The 19,946-nt window shown below is 36.6% G+C and overlaps 1 protein-coding gene across 4 annotated transcripts; it reads right to left on the minus strand.

The window, feature by feature from the left end:
- Positions 1-245: 245 nt before the first annotated feature.
- LOC107474690 (transcription factor bHLH48) lies at positions 246-6,252 on the minus strand. 4 transcript variants are annotated; one of them, XM_016094331.3, is made up of 7 exons: positions 5,432-6,251; positions 5,191-5,322; positions 4,943-5,008; positions 2,072-2,140; positions 1,743-1,814; positions 1,093-1,300; positions 246-713 (listed from the first exon to the last, which is right to left on the minus strand). In XM_016094331.3, exons 1-7 carry the CDS (start codon positions 5,861-5,863, stop codon positions 676-678), a joined length of 1,017 nt encoding a protein of 338 aa, XP_015949817.1. In that variant the 5' UTR covers positions 5,864-6,251; the 3' UTR covers positions 246-675. The 4 variants fall into 4 exon arrangements, with proteins under 4 accessions (XP_015949817.1, XP_052113540.1, XP_015949814.1 ...); XM_052257580.1 differs by having other exon boundaries at positions 5,185-5,322; XM_016094328.3 differs by lacking the exon at positions 246-713 and adding an exon at positions 734-975 and having other exon boundaries at positions 5,185-5,322; positions 5,432-6,252.
- Positions 6,253-19,946: the final 13,694 nt, after the last annotated feature.

A 19,946-nucleotide genomic window follows, 5' to 3' on the forward strand; every position in this document is an offset into this window, starting at 1 on the left:
ACTCAGATTTGCTACGGTCTTTCCCGCTGCATTTTTTCAACTTTTCCTTCTCTGTTTTGATACGGCGTTTTAATGGGACATTTGATAATTTTAGATCATTGCCTAAGTGCTGTGTTTCCGAATGATCCATCGCATTTTGAATGAATCATCAATAGTTTCATAATTAAATATTATATAGTCTTCCATATGACAATGCAAAATCGGTGCAGAATCAAAATAAAACCTAGCAAGTTGGTGCTACACCATTGTTGGGAACAACGGATCACAATAGAATTGGAGTAACTTGTTCATGAAAAAATCTTCACAAAAGAACAAACCCTCTTCGGAGCACTTAAAGGACAAAGCAACAAACTTCAATGATAGTTAAGTTACAGTGGCGTTCAAGGAAATGATCTTACAATTTGAATCACTCAGACTCAATCACCTCATTGATTGAATGCCCACTGTAGGTATACATAGTAAGTAGTAACACCAATATTTTATATAAAAATAGCATACCAATTCTTCTTCCTTGCTGGCCGAAGAAATTCCAAGTTTCCAACTGACTGACAAAATAGAAGACAAGGAAACTCTGCAAATGATGAGGCTCCTCAAATCACTGCTAACTGCTAATACTATATTGATATATACAATACTAGGCTATTTGCTACTAGTCACACCACTTCTGTACTCCCTTCAGAGCTCCATCTTCAACTGATTCGATTGCAGAGGTACTGTATCACAATCTAGTTGTTAAATTCAAAGGTAATTTAACAAAAAATAAATATAAAGAAAATCAGATTTAGAATTCCCATGCTCTCATGACACATTTAATAACAGCCATGTACTTGTCTAAGCGATGCAAATGTATTAATTTGAATAAATTTAAGAGTTTTCTAGTTTGTTCGATAACTGCTTGAATGCGCTATCTTATTCATTAGCATCCCCTCCCAGATTTGTTTGTGATCTTCATTAATGCAAAGACAGCTGCAATCCCTATTAAGGAAACCAATGTAGTATTTTGGTAGGAAAAGCGATGAGTTTAAATTGGAGAAAAATTTAATGTGCTGTTTCAGAAGATGCCGGTGAAATAGAAGCTTAACCCGTATCTACCTGAATTAGCTGATGAATCATAACTCAACATTGAGTTTTCGGGAGTCATGAAATTGGTGTTTTCTTCTTCCCTTCCCCAAACTGGTTGCTGGAATGCATCAAATTGCCATGGTTGCTGATATTGTTCTCTATTTCCATTGTTTGGGATTTCCGGCCACATGAGGGGTGAAACCATGTTAGGAATGCTACTGTCCATTAGAGATGCCCCCTTTAAGTTGGCAAACAAAATTTTATCAGCAGTTGGAAAGTAAATAAAATCTGAATTGGCCGAAGTGGACCGGTTGCTTCATCTAAAAAATGACAAAACCTATGCCAACTCCAGCTGAACACATTCAAGCATTATTTTCAATGATATTTTCCATCAATTTATGGAATGGAGGAGCAAATGCAATGGTCTTTTGGTAAAAATTCCCCAGAGAAATTTCACTTAGCGACTATAATGGATCTAGATAATTGAGTGCAAGCATTTGTGTTTTACTGAGAAATAATACTTAAATATTTTTTCAAGGAATAATAGATGGAATCTCCCTTCTGGAGCCCAAAGTAAGCCATGTTAGGATAGTTCAGATTACTCCACAAAGAAACATACATAAATTCTTTTTCAGCAGAATAGAAAATGGGGAAAATAAAATCATTTCATAAATACTTACTTCATTAGGCATTATGCTGTCAAGGTTGAAATGAATTCTTGGGTTAACTGCTGCTAGTTTCATTGATAAAAACTGAAACGAGATCATAAGTAAATCAGAATGAGAAAAAGTTTGATGGGGATAACTCAATAAAACTGCAGAGTGTTCCAATAGAAAGATCCACAGTTCTTCGCAATAATTTTATATATGTTTACGTTTACAGTTCACTTGGTAGATCAAACATTGACAAAGATTGTTGCATTATCCAGTTAGACTAAGAACCAGATTGCTAACAGCCACTTCTCAATTCTCATTTTGTGCCAAAACAATTTCCTACATTAGAATCTGACCTCCACTTGTCGCTGTAGAGATTGGACATGGTTGATGATTTCATCCAGAACCAATGCTGTGCCTGATATCTGTTAAGCAAACTTTGTCATCTCAGCTAAGTTCAACTTAATGGATCAAAGAGAGAATAAAACATTATAGTCTTGATGCAAACGTGATAAAAAGTAGCACATGAATTAGTAATACAAAGGGAGAATTGTATTTAAGTGTCCCAATTAGATTCTTTTCAAATGTTGAGAAACATTCAGCAACTAGATTTATATATTTTGGTTAATACACACTAGTTTTTCTCATTGCTGCAAAAAGCAGAATGATCTGTTTTCTGCATCATGATTCAGATAAGCTACATTCAAACTAAATCCTGATTATAAGGTCTAAAGATACAGAAACAAATGAAAAGAAGAGACACGTGTAATGATGGGCGAAAATCATTAAGAGTGCAAAATCTTGGGGAGGAATTAACCATGATTCTAATGTTAAAATTATATTTTGCAACCCCAATACATCAATGTTGCCATCTGATAAATTATCCAGTGTCCCAATACAGACTTGCAAGATAGGATAATTCAAGGCCCTACTTGAAAATATCATTATCACAACAACCCATAGTACAAACTTAAATTTTGTAGATAGAGGTATCTATTAATTTTAGGTGGAACTGATTTTGATCAAGTACAATGTTAAAAGCCAGTTAGGTCCCTCCGTTGGGTAGATGCACTACCAAAGGCATGCATTCTTTCTTAATCACCTAAATGATTGATGGATACCAAACCCGGTGAGATGATGGAACCATCACCATCACAAGCTGGTTTAACATTTAAACTTCCCTTTAGGGGACCCATGGATACATATCATAGGGTGTGTTTGGAAACCATCAACGTAAGACTTATTTTCACCAAAAAAAGAGTCTTTTGCAAGAAAATAATCATGTTTGGGTAAAATCTTTTAAACATATTATAATCAAAACTAAAATTTAAGCTAAAAAACAGCTTATAAGAGAAAGAAATATTTTAAAAAAGATTATAATTCAAACATAAATTGATTATCACATAATCAATTATTTTAAAAATCGATTATACAAATAAAAATTATTGAAATAAGTTTAAGTTAAGCATTTCCAAACACACCCTTAGAGTCCCAAACTTTCAACACACCCAACTATGTGTCTCTCACTTGAAGCCAGAAATCCAGCTAGAAACCTCTCTTCTCGCCCCCACACCGCGACCCTCCTGTCTCTTCTATAAGCCAGAAGGTTGAGGAAAGAAACCAATGAGGATTACCCCAACTGTCCTGTTACACCTCATGTAGCGTATATCTTTTGTCCTTTCCTAAAAAAGAAATTTAATTTGTAGAAAAATAAAAAGTCACGATACTTCAATTTTAGGGTAACATCCTTGTCTTGATGTGAAATTTTGTCTAGGTTAAGAACAGGTTCTTTCACAATTAACGTCTAAAATCCAAAGTAAGAAATAAATTACTGGGACGAAACCAAATGGACGATGGAGAAATTTTTGCTATTAGTTACCTCCAACTCCATGCAACATTAACTGGATATATCATAAAGGTATGCTTGGAAATTTTAAAAATTAAAATCTTGATGATTATTTATTTACATAATCAACTATGTTTGTATGACTCTTGATATAATAGGTGGTTGACAGGTTGAGTCAAACAATTTTAAACGTTTATGTTAAAAAATTTACATAAACAATTTATACATCCTATGTATTATTTGGACTATATAGTAAAATTTGCTTCTGTATGGTAAAATTAATTATTAAAATAGCTTGGGTAAGAGTGACTTCGTTTCTTCATTCCAAACATGCTAAAAGGCTAAAGCCTAAAACAGAAGATCAAGTTGGAACGACAAATTTAACCTTCAGAAACTCTAAGTTGTAAGTTATAATTAATTTAATCCAATAATGAAAGAAAAGGCCACTAGTAAATACGCAAATAGGATAAAGAAGGGTTAAAATACGCAAATGCCATTAGTAAATAATAGTAATGAGCGGTTTTTTTTCCGTTGCCATGTACAAGTCTTTTCCTAACTAAGTTCAACAAAAAAAACATACACATGCCTCATCGTTTTTCTTTTTTTCTACTTTTTTTTACTATAAAAATTTTTATTAGAAAACACAAAAATTTATTAGATATTAATATTTTGGACATATAATTTTTAAAAGTTTTTGTACTGTATATTAAAATACACTAAAAATTTTTGTATTATATACCAAATTTTTTGTATTATATATTTATGTTATGTGTATATTTTATTAGTTAAATATTAATATTTTAAATATATAATCTTTTAAAAATTTATGTTATGTATTAAAATTTTTGTATTATACATCAAAACGTTAATTAAAATTTTTGTAAAGAAAGATGACTATCATGATAACAAAAGCGACTAAAGAAAAAAAAAGAAATTAAATAAAAAAAATAAAAGAAAAAGAAGACAACAACCACGATGACGATATCGTTAAAGAAGAAGCGTGCAAGAAGTTGAGACGACGACGTTGTTGGGAAAGACGACCACTTTCAAAAAAGACACCCGTATATCTGACTTGGTGGAACTTGCCGGCGTAGCTTCATTTTTATTTTTTATTTATTTTTGAGGTAAAAGCATACACTTTCTTTTTCTTGAGGCTAAAAGGTGACAACGAACAAAATCCGATTCGTGCTTTCCTTTCTTAAACCCCGTAACCAGAGACAATTGCACTTTTTCGGAGACAAATTAGACAGAAAATCATAACATAATCATAAAACAGAAAACCCAAAATAAAAAGTTCAAATTAATTATTAATTAATACTTCTAGTATTTATTTATTGCAACAACTAGAGTGGTTAAAGAGTAAAAGGGGGAATGGACCGACCTTGTTGCAACCGGGGACCAGCTCTTGCAAAAGTTTCATCCGAGCATTTATCTTCTCTCTCCTTGCCTGAAACCAAATCAATTAATTTAAATAAAAATTATAAATAAATATAAAATTAATAAATATAACTTGCAAAAGTAAAAGTACAAGTAATTAATTTTTAAAATAAAAAACTATCATTACTAAACCTTTTTGCTAAGGCAAAATTTAATTTAATGACTATAATTAAAGAAACAGATTACGTTTACCCTCTCTGCTAAGCTATGGCTATCAGTGGCTTGACCTCGACGAACGCGAACGTGAACGTACGGAAGCTTCTCGCCGTCGCCGGAACTTTCGGCGGCAGCGACACTCTTGCTCTTCTTCGACCTCGCCTTAACCTGCGTTTTTATCACATAACCACCGAATTCGCCCCCTAAATTAGCTCAAAAAATCAGAAACCCTAATTTATCGGAACGGTTTTATCGATTAGAGCGTTTTCGGAACTACCTTCTTCTCTCGCTCCTTCCTCTTCGCGCCCTTGTTCTCAACCGCAGGATCGCACTGAGTCGAGCTCGGGTTGGAATCGGTTTCCGGCGGCTCGTTTTTTACCTCCGCCACCGGTGGAGCCAGCGGTCCCTCTCCGGCGAACACGGAGAACCTCGCAGCGCGCTCGATTAGGGCGGTGTTGGAAGGGAACGTGAGCTTGCGGGTTCCGTCGATGATGCTCATGATGGAGGGGTAGGGTTTCAGGATGCTGGCGTGGCAGGGCGGTTTTTCGGAACCGGTGGGAGCCTTATCCGGCGAGTGGAGTAGCTTGACGGCCTGCGGCGGAGGTAGCTCGAGGAGCGCCGTGAAGGAGTTGGTGGATTCCGGCGCCGGAGCCATTAGCCCCTGGATTTGCTCGTTGAATTGGATGGAGTCTAGTGCGGCGTGCTCCATGAACTGAGAAAGAGAAACAAACCGAAATGAACCGTAAGGAACTGAAAAACCCGAACCGGGTCTATTGTTGATAATGGTGGGAAACTCGAGAACCTAGCGTTGTTGTTTGGGTTTTGAGATTTTTTTGAAGCCTTGTAGTGCTAAAAGGGAAGCATGAGGGACTATGGCGTGTTTGGGAGTATATGATTATTTGTAACTTGTAACTGATGCTAAGACTTGAAAAAAGGGGGAAGCGCTTTTAATGGCGGTCAATGTGGTTCTGGGTATGTCTCTCTTTCTTTCTCACTCTAATTGAACTGTCTTCTGTGTGTTTCTGGTCTTTGATTCTCTTTGTGGGATTGGTTCTTCTCCGCCATTTGAAGCACTCTGAAAGCAACGTTGCTAGCTACTCTGTCTCGTCTAGTGCCCATTTATACCTATTTCTTAACAGAAAAATAATATGTCATCTTAAATATTTAAAAATGATTTATTGTTATAATTTTTTTAATTAAATATTAATTTTTAACCTTTTTTTAAATAAGTTAAGTATTATTCTTTAGAGACCATAGCAATTGCCTATTTAAAATTAATGCTAAATAAGTCAAAAAAAATTGTCTTCACTACATTTTCGGTTCACCTTTTAATTTGAATATGGAAGTAACAGTGAACTCGGATATGAGGAATATAGGTACTTTACGACCATATGGTGTTAATGGAATAATTCGGAGGGTCTGAGTTGCTTTAGATATTCCATTTCATGAAAAAAATTGACAACAAATAATTCGAAGGTCCGTTTTCTAACTTCTGAAATTCATATTTGTCCAACCACAAGTCGAACCATACGATTTCTTAAGTAAAATTTTAAAATCAAACAACTCGCATGGTCCGATTTATGTACTCTGAATTTTTTTCCACTTTTTAAATACAAATCGGAGGGTCCAAGTTGTGTACTCCCACAATTTAAAAAAATACCAAAAATTACCATATTAAAGTATATTACTCATCTTACTTCCATATTAAAAGTTTTTAGCTTTTTCGGTTACTAACGGAATTATCTATGTATTATGTATACATAGTATAATTGAATTAAAATCTAAGAAAGTTTTATTCTAACTTGAGTAACAACTCTCTAATAGAATAAGAATTACAAAGTGATTTTGGTATATTAGAACTAACTAAAATTCTGAAACTCTATTTATATTTAGCTAGTAATTTTCATTAAACCTTGAAGACCTAAGTAAAATAGAATATTTTGTTGTAAAACATTTAAATTCAAATCAAAATAATAATAATAATAATAATTTATTCCATTTAGTATTTATAACAATAAATAAGATCACTTATATAAGTCATATAATATGAAGTAGTTAATGTGATTATGATCAAGTATATGTATTACTCATAAATATATTAGAGTCGCAACTGAACCATGATGACATTATACTAATAAACTTAATAACATAGATTAAATTTGGATGAGTAATTTAAAAGTTACATGTGAAAATGATCTCATACATGTCTATTTAATTATTCCAATTTTAATAAATTTTATGAAATCATAAGTCAAAGTAAAAATAAAATTAAATATTTTATTTCTGTAGAAATATCTATATCATAAATTTGTCTAAACTATATGAGGATCCAAATGAGAAATATATATTTCCACTTAAATAACATATCGTAAAATGATATGACACCCACTTGAATAAGATTCACATGAAAGACATTGGGTGTTTATTCTTACTAAACAAATATGCATGCATTTGTGGAATTTGTGCTAATATGTTCAATAGATATTTAAACACTTTGAACTCTTTTATTTAACAATTTAAAATATTAAACTACTGACACATCGTCACAAAATAACTCAAATGGTCTTTTAAATCTATTTTCACAATTTGTAACAAGTATTTTATAGTCGCCAAATTGGATGTCTTCAAAAAATATTTTATATTCAAGTACTTTAGTGAAAAGAGTAATAAGTTTCTTCTCAACACATTTTAAAAGAGTTCTTTCAAATTGAGTGCAAAAAAAAGAACTCTTCTAATGAGCATACAAATATACATGTAATGGATCAAAATTGCTTTGATATCTAAAAAAATAATAAATGATCTCTAACTTTATTTTTTGACTTTATATATATGAACATGTAATGTTTTGCTATAATAAACTTGTTTGACTACTATTTGGTGATCCATTATTTAACTCATTTAAATATCTGCCATAAATACTAATAATATACAAAATAATCGTAAGTGTATAAATTTAGTATCTATCAAACTACTGTTAAAACATAAAAAAACCCGTGCACTTTAAATTTTATAACATTCTTGAGATACTTAATAAGAATGTATTTGTCTCTCGTAGAGTTGAGGGGATTATAACCTTGCAATCCTATATATCAAATCCTTTTAAGGTCTTACAACATAATTCTTTTTCTGATAATCTGAATGTACTTGTAGAATTATCTCAATGTATTCGAATTCCTAATATAAAAGAGGAATGTTACTAACACACAAGTCCGGCAAAAATATACTAACTCCCACTGAACTGGTATATAGTCATCAACCAAATTTACCTCAAAAGATCATATGAGATAATAATTTGATAAAATATAAATTACTAATGACCACTACAAGAAAAACGTTGAGTACCGTCGAATGTACTGTCAGAAAAATGAATAAAATCTGACGATGCACTTTTTACTGTCGGATAAAACCTCGCCAGTAACAAATTATTGTCGGATTTTATTCGTCCGATGGTAATTTGTGTCAGATTTTGCGACGGAATATGGTTATCAAGAAAACAAAATCTGTAACAAATTACTGTCAAAAATTTTCTGGCGGTAACGTTGGTGCCAAAGCATATGCCTTTGCGCTGTCTTACCGGCGAATTAATCCTTTAGTAATGCCGATGGAAATATTTTTCCTTAATTTGTTCTTGGAAATTTGGTTGAGCTGTTACATTAGTATATTACGATGGTAATTCCGACGGTAAATGTTTTTTAATGATCTTTTTCCGTCCATCTATAATGTACCATGATAATTAATAATTGAAACAATACTTTAAATCTAATGTGAAATATCAAATATACAAATTAAAAATACGAAATGATGGTAATTGAAATATCTGAAGCAATGCTTTTTAGATTTATCATCTTCTTCCTCTGGTTCACCATCCTCCTCTTCCAAAGTAATTTCCTGATCATTGAACTCGTCTTCCTCTTCTTCATCGCCATCGACCCTGTCTTCTTCTTGAAGATCATCATCCTCTGGTGGCAGTGCGTCGTCATCTATTCCAAAGTCAATAATACCATCATCCATAATAGCTGACCTAAGAGTGATTGGATCACTGGTATTAACCACCATTTTCGAAGGAGTTGGGTCATCAATCTGGTAAGGTTCCTAACCCTCTATCCCATAAGACTCGATGCGGCCTCTTGGCTTAGTCTTAACCACAACCAACCAACTAGACTTGCATGAACTCGGATAAGGTAAATAGTATACATGTCGTGCATTTTGAGGTAGAATAAAAAGATCGTAGTGGCTATATTTCTTGGTTACATTAACTTCAGTGATATCGTAGTCCTTGTGCTTTCGTGTTTCTTGTCACAAACTTAGATCATACTATTCACATTTAAACACGCACACTTTGCACGTAGTGCGACAGAAATTCTCTAATTGAATTATGTTGTGCAACACACCAAACCAATTAGAATGACCACTGCCTGAATCCCCATGAATCCAAATTCCGGTATTATCTGTTTTTCGTCCAATCAACTACTGTAAAAAATGGAACTGATATTCATTAACATTGTATATCGGGTAGCTAGTGCTTGTATTCATTGGTCCCCAACTAAGTGCAACTAGTTCCCAATCTGTTGTGTCAGTTAGATGCACGCTAATGTATTCTCTAAACTACTATGGAAAATTATTCAATACCACCGAGCAGAAGTTAGTACTTAAGCGGACTTAGCCGCTGATTAAACTGATCTCGAAGCGGACCGGGTTGCTAGTACGGCGGGAAGGGTAGGATTTGAGGGGGCAAGTAGTTTCTTGGATTCAATGAGAAGGCTCGTGGGTCCTTCAACTGGTATGAAATCACTAATGGGAGGCAGTTATCTGAAACCTTAACATAGTCATATTCAAGTTATCCCAATAGTCAATGAGCTTCCTCTTGATCTTAGGTGCGAAGAGAAAGATCTCTTTTTTATGACTTCCACTTATCTATCGATCCCGGCCCGGAAAGCGGATTTGACTTCGTTCCTTGCTGTGCGAGATCTAGTTCAACCTCGTGCTGGGTAATCTATTACGATAACATTAGCCCTTCTGTCAAGACTATAAAAAAGTATTGATTTGATCGATCCCTTTGAGTGCAGGGAGGTCAGAATCCAACAACATCAGCAGTTCTTTGTCAGCCTTTTATCAGAGTTTTGCTCAGGTCCCTCAATTCTAGCCAGAAAATATCTGAAATCAGAGAAAAACACACAAACTCATAGTAAAGTCCAGAAATGTGAATTTAGCATAAAAACTAATGAAAACATCCCTAAAAGTAGCTAGATCCTACTAAAAACTACCTAAAAACAATGCCAAAAAGCGTATAAATTATCCGCTCATCATGAAGCGATAGAAGCAAGTTAATGTAAGAAGTTATAAAAAATAACCCATAAAAAGTGACCTGACGAGGTCTAACTAAAAATAGGATTACTAAAAATAACTTAAGAAGGACCAGCAGAGAAGTCGGACCAATGAAAGGATCACTAGAAAAGGGAAAAAAATAGCCTGCAAAGGCCAAATAAAGGTTAAAAAACCAAGGCCCGAGGTGCTCAGCTAAAAGGGTATAAAGTCTTGAAAAGGATTTTACGTAAAGCAAGAGCACGATCTCGAAACGGATCTAAAAAGTCGTCCAAGCAAACTATAAAGAAAAGGTTTCCCTCGAAACACTACCTAAAAAGGTTGTTGGAATATGATTAAGAGCTCGGGTAACAAAGCCATACATGTCGACGTCAGCTAAGAAGAAGCGCAACCCAAAGAAACAAGTACAACCTCAAGAAAAGAACAAGTAAAAAGCCAAAAAGGTTGAAAAACAACTTAAAGCTCAAAAGTGCTTAGCTAAAAGGGGGTATAACTCCACTCAAAGAAGGCACGATCTGAAAACAGGGCTACAAAAGTTGTTCGAAACCAAAAATGTTCTATGTAAAGAACACTAAAAAGTTATCGGACAAGTTACTAAAAGCTCGGACGCCAAGCCGCAAGGATAACTTCGCCAAAGTAGAGGGTTGACAACACAAACTCAAAGCAAGGCATGATCCAAAAGGCAAGGGTAGAAAACCCACATTACCACTCAAAGGAGGTCGGACTGGGAAGTACCAAACCTCTATAAAATCCACAAGGATTGCAAGGGTAAAAAGTAATGAAAGAACACCTCCAAACATTAAAGGTTTAACTAACGTAGCAGTAAAAGGCATCCTTCAAATTAAAGCATTAAAGACTCAAAGGCTGCCTAAAGGGCAGCCCAGGAGTTTAAAGTGTTTGTTTTTTAAAATAAAAGTTGCTAAGAAGCAACCAAATGTCAAAAGTCAGCCATAGAGACTTACAAAAAACTAAACGAGTCCAAAGTCCACAAGTCGGACTATACCAATAAACAAGCAAAACAAAGACACAACAAGTTATAGGGGATCCAAGTTTGCCCCAGTAGCAACATCCTTAGGAGGAGGAGGAAGTACGGTCGAGATCGAGGTGGCAGTGACAACTCCATTTGGCCCGTTTAAAATCTCCACGTCAGGCTCGGGCCTAGGAGGGACCACCTCGGCAGAAGGATTTGAAGAGGCTGAAGCTGCAGAAGCCTTGGCCGGTGGCACAAGGGGAGGACCCTCATCATCATCATCTGGGGCAGGCACAATATTGCCATCCTCCACCACATTATCCATACTGAATAAGGAGAGATCGGCCTCGGGAGCAAGAACTCGGACCTGAGCCTTAAGGATCTCATACATGTCGATCATACTGTTCACCATATGTCCCTGAAGCTTGGCATAATCATCTTGGGCAAATTAAAGCCTCTCATTAGTTTCCAGCAACTCGCCGTAGGTCCGAGTATAGCTCTCCTTATACTTTTTGGCAGTCTCCTTTGCCAGGTTAGCAGCTACCTCTGCCACAGTAGCATGCTCCTTCTCCTTCTCAACATCAAGCTCCAATTTAGCCATCCTAGCATCTAGCTCGTCTTTCAAAGCCTTAATTCTGTCAAACTCAGACTTGGCATCCTCCATAAATGCCTTGGCCGCACGAATTGGGGACTCCTGGACAACTCGGGAGAAGGCCGCACCAAGGTTGGCCATCCGAATACTATTGCTTGTTATGAAGTCAAGATGGTGAAGGATTGACACGTTGTCAGTCAAAACCTGGCCGTGAGGAGCAATCAACTTCGTGGCAAAGGCCACACCATCAAACTCTTTGTCATCCAGGCTGTAAGTCCCTACAGTCTTTTGCTTTTTTGGAGGGGGACCAGCAGTATGGGAGGAAGCAGCAACCGAAGTCGTTTGAAGAGGGTCAGAGGGAACTGTCCAAACTCGTAGTGTCGAAATGATCTTCCTCGGACCCTGGGACTTAGCTTGTGGCTTCTTGGGAAGCAATTGGTCCGAAGAACCCTCCCCCAACGTCTTGTTTGACAGATTCTGGGCAGCCACCGCCTTCTTGGCCTTTCGAAAATACTTCATATTATCTGAAGATTTCACCATTTCTGAAAAGGAAGCCAGGAAAACAGTTACAATAATAGATAAAGGCAAAACCCCAAGTCAATACAAAAGGATGCTTTTCCCAAAAGATGAGCTCGGGCACTACCTAGCTTGGCATTGATGAGCGGATATTTTATACGTTTTTTGGTAGTGTTTTCATATAGTTTTTAGCATATTTTATTCACTTTTTGTTGTGTTTTTGTTAATTTTTATTCAAAAATCACATTTCTGGATGAAATTGAGGGACCTGAGTAAAAATCTTATTCAGAGGCTGAAAAAGGACTGCAGATGCTATTGGATTCTGACCCTTCTACACTCGAAATGGATTTTCTGGAGCTACAGAAGCCCAATTGGCGTGCTCTCAAACGCCAGAACTGGCACCAAAACTGGAGTTAAATGCCCAAATTGGCACCAAAGCTGGCGTTTAACTCCAAGAATGGCCTATGCACGTGAAAGCTTCAAAGCTTAGCCCAAACACTCACCAAGTGGACCCCGAAAGTGGATTTCTGCACTATCTGCACTTAGTTACTCATTTTTTGTAAACCTAGGTTACTAGTTTAGTATAAAAATTACTTTTAGAGATTCATTTAGGGACTTATGACATTTTTCACATTTCATATTGTATCTTCTACGGTATAAGTCTCTAAACCCCATACGTGTGGGTGAGGAGCTCTGCTGTGTTTCAATGGATTATTGCAATTACCACTATTTTCCATCCAAATACGTATGCTTCTATTCTAAGATACTCACTCGTACCTCAATGTGATGAATGTGATGATTCGTGACACTCATCATCATTCTCAAATTTATGAACGTGTGCTTGACAACCACTTCCGTTTTATTTGAGCTCAACGTAGTTATTGGGCGACAACTTGAGTGCGTATCACTTGGGCTCCTGATCCACGAGTTCGACTGCTTCTCCTGACAATAGAGCATTCAAATACGTGAGATCAAAACCTTCATGGTAAAGGCTGGAAACAATTGGCAGCATTCCTCAGATCCAGAAAGTCTAAACCTTGTCTGTGGTATTTCGAGTAGGATCTGGGAAAGGATGATTGTGACAAGCTTCAAACTCGCGAATGTTGGGCGCAGTGACAGTGTGCAAAATGATAAATGTATCCTATTGTAACACAAGTGAGAACCGACAGATGATTAGCCCTACGGGACCCGTAGCTGGACCATTTTCACTGAGAGGACGAATGGTATCCATTGACAACGGTGATCCACCAACACATAGTTTGCCATAGAAGGAGCCATGCGTGTTTGGAGAAGAAGACAGTAGGAAAGCAGAAATTAAGAGGGCAGAGCATCTCCGAAACTTCAACCTGTTCCCCACTACTGAATAAAAAGTATCATTTATTTCACGTTCTTTTACTTTTTACAAATAAAACTCTTTTTATCACTAATCTCCTGACTAAGAGTTACAGGATAACCATAGCTTGCTTCAAGCCGGCAATCTCCGTGGGATCGACCCTTACTCACGTAAGGTATTACTTGGACGACCCAGTGTACTTGCTGGTTAGTTGTGCGGAGTTGTGAAAAGTGTGAATCACAATTCCGTGCACCAAGTTTTTGGCGCCGTGGCCGGGAATTGTTCGAGTTTGGACAACTGACAGTTCATCTTGTTGCTTAGATTAGGAATAATTTATTTTTGTTGGTTTAGAGTCTTCTGTTTGAGTCTAGTTTCATGTTTTAAGTTTGGTGTCAATTGCATGTTTTTATTTTCATTCATTTTTTTTCGAATTATATGCTCTTCTTATTCTTCATATTTTCGAACTTTCGTGTTCCTTGTTTGATCTTCAGTTTTTCTTGTTTTGTGTCTTTCCTTGCTTTTCTTGTACATTTTCGAATTATTAGTGTCCAAAGTATAAAAATTTTTAAGTTTGGTGACCTTTGTGTCCTTCTTTCCTTAAAAATTTTCAAAATTTTTCCTTGGTGTTCATCTTGACATTCAAAGTTTTCTTATTTGTTTTCTCTGTTTTGATATAAAATTCTAAGTTTGGTGTCATTTTATTATTTTTCTCTTTTCTCATTAAATTAAAAAAATATATCTCTTCCTTTATTTACTCATCATTTTCGAACTCATTAGATTGACTTAGTCAAAATTTTTTAAAATTTGGTGGTTTCTTGTTAGTCAAGTCAAGATTTCAACTTTAAAAATTTCTTATCTTTTTCAAAATAAATTCTTTTTCAAATTTTTTTTATATTTTTCAAAAATCTTTTATAAAATTTTTCAAAATCCTTTTCCTTTTTTTAAATTTTCGAATCACTTGTCCCATTTTATTAGTTTGATTGAAAATTTTTAAGTTTGGTATTTTCTTGTTAAGAAAGTTTCAATCTTTAAAATTTTAAATGATATCTTTTTCAAATCTTTTCTTTTATTTATTATCTTGCAAGTATTAATTTTCAAAATATCTTTTTCAAAACTTCCTAACCACTTTCTCTCTCTTCATTTTTTGAACTTATATTCAATTTTTTTAATTATCCTATTTTATTTTACTTTATTTTCAGTATATATAAAAAAACAAAGAATAAAATTTTTATTTACAAGTCTCATCATCTCTCTTTTTCCATCATGGACTTAAGTGGAAATGAACAGTCTAGAAGGACTCTGGGGTTATATGCTAACCCCACTACTGCTTCATATGGGGGTAGTATCTGTATACCCTCCATCAAAGCCAGTAACTTTGAGCTAAACCCCCAGCTCATTATCATGGTACAACAAAATTGCCAGTATTCTGGTCTTCCACAGGAAGAACCTACTGAGTTTCTGGCACAGTTCTTACAAATTGCTGACACAGTAGTTGATAAGAAAGTAGATCAGGATGTCTACAGATTACTACTATTTTCATTTGCTGTAAAAGATCAACCTAAGAGGTGGTTAAATAACCAACCCACAGTAAGCATAAGAACATGAAAACAGTTATCAGACAAATACCTGAATCAATATTTCCCTCCAAAAAGGATGACACAGCTAAGACTGGACATCCAAGGCTTTAAACAAGAGGATAATGAATCTCTTTATGATGCCTGGGAGAGGTACAGAGAGATGCTAAGGAAATTCCCCTCTAAAATATTTTCAGAATGGGTACAATTAGACATCTTCTACTACGATCTTATAGAAAAAGCCCAGATATCTCTAGACCACTCAGCTGGAGGATCTATACACATGAGAAAAATAATTGAGGAGGCTCAAGAGCTCATTGATATAGTTGCTAGAAATCAGCATCTGTACTTAAGTAGTGAGTCATCCATGAAAGAAGAGGCTAAAGCAGTATCCACTGAACTTAGTCCTCCAGAACAAGTTGCTGAACTCAATCAGCAATTACTTGCTCTAACAAAATAGTTAGCAAAATTTAAAGAGATGCTACAAGACACTCAAAATGCTAACAAGAATTTGGAAGCACAATTGGATCAGATAAGACAACAATTATCTAAACAAATAACAGAATAGTGCCAAACTGTTTATTTGAGGAGTGAAAAGACATTGAATGCCTCAAATCAAAGCAGTAGGAAGCCAAGAAAGGAACAACTGATAGAGGATGACCAAGCCACTGCCCAAAATCCCTCTGAGGACAATAAGAGCCCAGAGAAGAATGATTCTGGCGTTCAAACGCCAGAAAAGGGTGCAAAATTGGTGTTAAACGCCCAGTGGATGGCTAATTCTGGAGTCCAAACGCCAGAAAAGGGTGAAAAATTGGCGTTAAACGCCCATCCAGCCCCCAATCCTGGCGTTCAAATGCCAATAAGGGATTAGACACCTGCAGGTGCTGATAACAACCCCCTTAAGCAAGCATCTCCAACCACCTCTGTAGGAAATAAACCTGCAGCAACTAAAGTTGAAGAATATAAAGCCAAGATGCCTTATCCTCAGAAACTCCGCCAAGCGAAATAGGATAAACAATTTTCCCACTTTGCAGACTATCTCAGGACTCTTGAAATAAAGATTCTGTTTGCAGAGGCACTTGAGCAAATACCCTCTTATGCTAAGTTCATGAAAGAGATCTTAAGTCATAAGAAGGATTGGAGAGAAAATGAAAAAGTTTTCTTCACTGAAGAATACAGTGCATTCATTTTAAAAAGCTTACCAGAAAAGCTTAAAGATCCCGGAAGCTTTATGATACCATGCAAATTAGAGGGTGCTTGTACCAAGACAGCTTTATGTGACCTTGGGGCAAGTATCAACCTAATACCTGCATCCACTATCAGAAAGCTTGGTTTGACTGAAGAAGTCAAACCAACCCAAATATGTCTCCAACTTGCTGATGGCTCCATTAAAACTCCATCAGGCGTAATTGAGGACATGATTGTCAAGGTTAGGCCATTTGCATTTCCTACTGACTTTCTAGTGCTGGAAATAGAGGAGCACAAGAGTGCAACTCTCATTCTAAGAAGACCTTTCCTAGCAACTGGACAAACTCTCATTGACGTCCAAAAAAGGGAGGTAACCTTGAGAGTCAATGAGGATGAGTTTAAGTTGAATGCTGTCAAAGCTATGCAGCATCCAGACACATCAAAAGACTGCATGAGCATTAACATTATTGACTCCCTGGTAGAAGAGGTCAATATGACTGAGAGTCTCAAATCAGAGCTAGAGAAAATTTTTAAAGATGTTCAGCCTGATCTGGAGGAACCAGAGAAAACAGAAGAACCTCTGATAACTCCTCATAAAGAGGAGAAGCCTTCTAAACCTGAGCTCAAACCACTACCACCATCCCTAAAATATGCATTTCTGGGAGAAGATGACACTTTTTCAGTGATTATAAGCTCTACTTTAGAGCTACAGAAAGAGGAAACACTAATTCAGGTGCTAAGGACACACAAGACATCTCTTGGGTGGTCCATAAGTAATCTTAAGGGCATTATCCCAGCCAGATGCATGCACAAGATCCTATTGGAGGATGATGCCAAGCTAGTGGTTCAACCACAGAGGCGGTTGAATCCAGCCATGAAGGATGTGGTGCAGAAAGAGGTCACTAAATTACTAGAGGCTGGGATTATTTATCCTATTTCTGATAGCCCCTGGGCGAGCCCTGTCTAAGTTGTCCCCAAAAAGGGAGGCATGACAGTGGTTCATAATGAAAAGAGTGAACTGGTTCCTACAAGAACAGTTACAGGGTGGCGTATGTGTATTGACTACAGAAGGCTCAACACAGCCACCAGAAAGGATCATTTTCCTTTACCATTCATAGACCAAATGCTAGAGAGACTAGCAGGTCATGAATACTACTGCTTTTTGGATGCCTACTCAGGTTACAACCAAATTGCAGTGGATCCTCAAGACCAAGAGAAAACAACATTCACATGTCTATCTGGAGTATTTGCATACAGAAGGATGCCATTTCGTCTGTGCAATGCACCTGCAACCTTTCAGAGGTGCATGCTCTCTATCTTCTCTGATATGGTAGAGAAATTTCTGGAAGTCTTCATGGATGACTTCTCAGTATTTGGAGACTCATTCAGCTCCTGTCTTGATCATCTAGCACTTGTTCTGAAAAGGTGCCAAGAGACTAACCTGGTTTTAAATTGGGAGAAATGTCACTTTATGGTGACTGAAAGAATTGTCCTTGGGCACAAAATTTCGAATAAGAGAATAGAGGTGGATCAAGCTAAGATAGAGGTAATTGAAAAATTATCACCACCTACCAATATTAAGGCAATCAGAAGCTTTCTAGGGCATGCAGGATTCAATAGGAGGTTTATAAAGGATTTTTCAAAAATTGCAAAACCTCTGAACAATCTGTTAGCTGCTAATATGCCATTTATCTTTGACACAGAGTGTCTACAGGCATTTGACCTTCTGAAAGCTAAGCTGGTCACAACACCAGTTATCTCTGCACCAGACTGGACACTGCCATTCGAACTAATGTGTGATGCCAGTGACCATGCCATTAGTGCAGTATTGGGGCAGAGGCATGACAAGCTTCTGCATGTCATTTATTATGCTAGCCGTATTTTGAATGACGCGCAGAAGAATTACACAACCACAAAAAAAGAGTTGCTTGCAGTGGTTTATGCCATTGACAAGTTCAGATCTTATTTAGTAGGATCAAAAGTGATTGTGTACACTGACCATGCTGCTCTAAAATATCTCCTCACAAAACAGGATTCAAAACCCAAACTCATAAGATGGGTGTTACTTCTGCAAGAGTTTGATATAGAAATAAGAGACAGAAAAGGGACAGAGAACCAAGTAGCTGACCATCTGTCCCGGATAGAACCAGTAGCAGGAGCATCCCTCCCTCCTAGTGAGATCTCTGAAACTTTGCGGATGAGCAATTGTTTGCCATTCAGGAAGCACCATGGTTTGCGGATATTGCAAACTATAAAGCTGTGAGGTTTATACCCAAAGAGTACAATAGGCAGTAAACAAAAAATTGGTTTCTGATGCAAAGTACTACTTGTGGGATGAACTATATCTCTTTAAGAGGTGTGCAGATGGAATAATCCGTAGATGTGTACCTAGAGAAGAGAGGTGGAAGATCCTATGGCACTGCCATGGATCATAGTATGGAGGACATTTTGGAGGTGAGCGACTAGCCACAAGGGTCCTCCAATGTAGCTTCTATTGGCCCACTGATGAGCGGATAATTTATACGCTTTTTGGCATTGTTTTTATATAGTTTTTAGTAAGTTTGAGCTACTTTTAGGGATGTTTTCACTAGTTTTTATGATAAATTCACATTTCTGGACTTTACTATGAGTTTGTGTGTTTTTCTGTGATTTCAGGTAAATTCTGACTGAAATTGAGGGATTTGAGCAAAACTCTGAAGAAGGCTGACAAAAGGACTGCTGATGTTGTTGGAATCTGACATCCCTGTACTTGAAATGGATTTTCTGGAGCTACAGAACTCCAATTGGCGCGCTCTCAACGGCGTTGGAAAGTAGACATTCAGGGCTTTCCAGCAATATATAATAGTCCATACTTTATTCGAAGAATGACAACGTAACTTGGCGTTGAACGCCAAGTACAAGCTGCTGTCTGGAGTTAAACGCCAGAAAAACGTCATGATCCGGAGTTGAACGCCCAAAACACGTCATAACTCGGAGTTCAACTCTAAGAGAAGCCTCAGCTCGTGGATTGATCAAGATCAGCCCATACATACCAAGTGGGCCCCGGAAGTGGATTTATGCATCAATTACTTACTCATGTAAACCCTAGAAGCTAGTCTAGTATATATAGGACATTTATCTATTGTATTAGACATCTTTTGACCACTTTAAGTCTTTTATCATTCGATCACTTTATCATGGAGAGGGCTGGCCATTCGGCCATGCCTGAATCCTTTGCTTATGTATTTTCAACGGTGGAGTTTCTGCACACCATAGATAAAGGGTGTGGAGCTCTGCTGTACCTCAAGTATTAATGAA

The sequence above is a fragment of the Arachis duranensis genome, chromosome 2 (assembly GCF_000817695.3).
Source record: "Arachis duranensis cultivar V14167 chromosome 2, aradu.V14167.gnm2.J7QH, whole genome shotgun sequence".
NCBI lineage: Eukaryota > Viridiplantae > Streptophyta > Magnoliopsida > Fabales > Fabaceae > Arachis > Arachis duranensis.

Excerpts from the sequence above, each read along its gene's own strand:
- LOC107474690 (XM_016094328.3), bottom strand. The coding sequence starts at position 5,863 with ATGGAGCACGCCGCACTAGACTCCATCCAATTCAACGAGCAAATCCAG. Across the intron at positions 2,141-4,942 it reads TGGTCCCCGGTTGCAACAAG|ATATCAGGCACAGCATTGGT; the intron begins GTCGGTCCATTC and ends TTTGCTTAACAG. Across the intron at positions 1,815-2,071 it reads CTCTACAGCGACAAGTGGAG|TTTTTATCAATGAAACTAGC; the intron begins GTCAGATTCTAA and ends ATCTCGTTTCAG.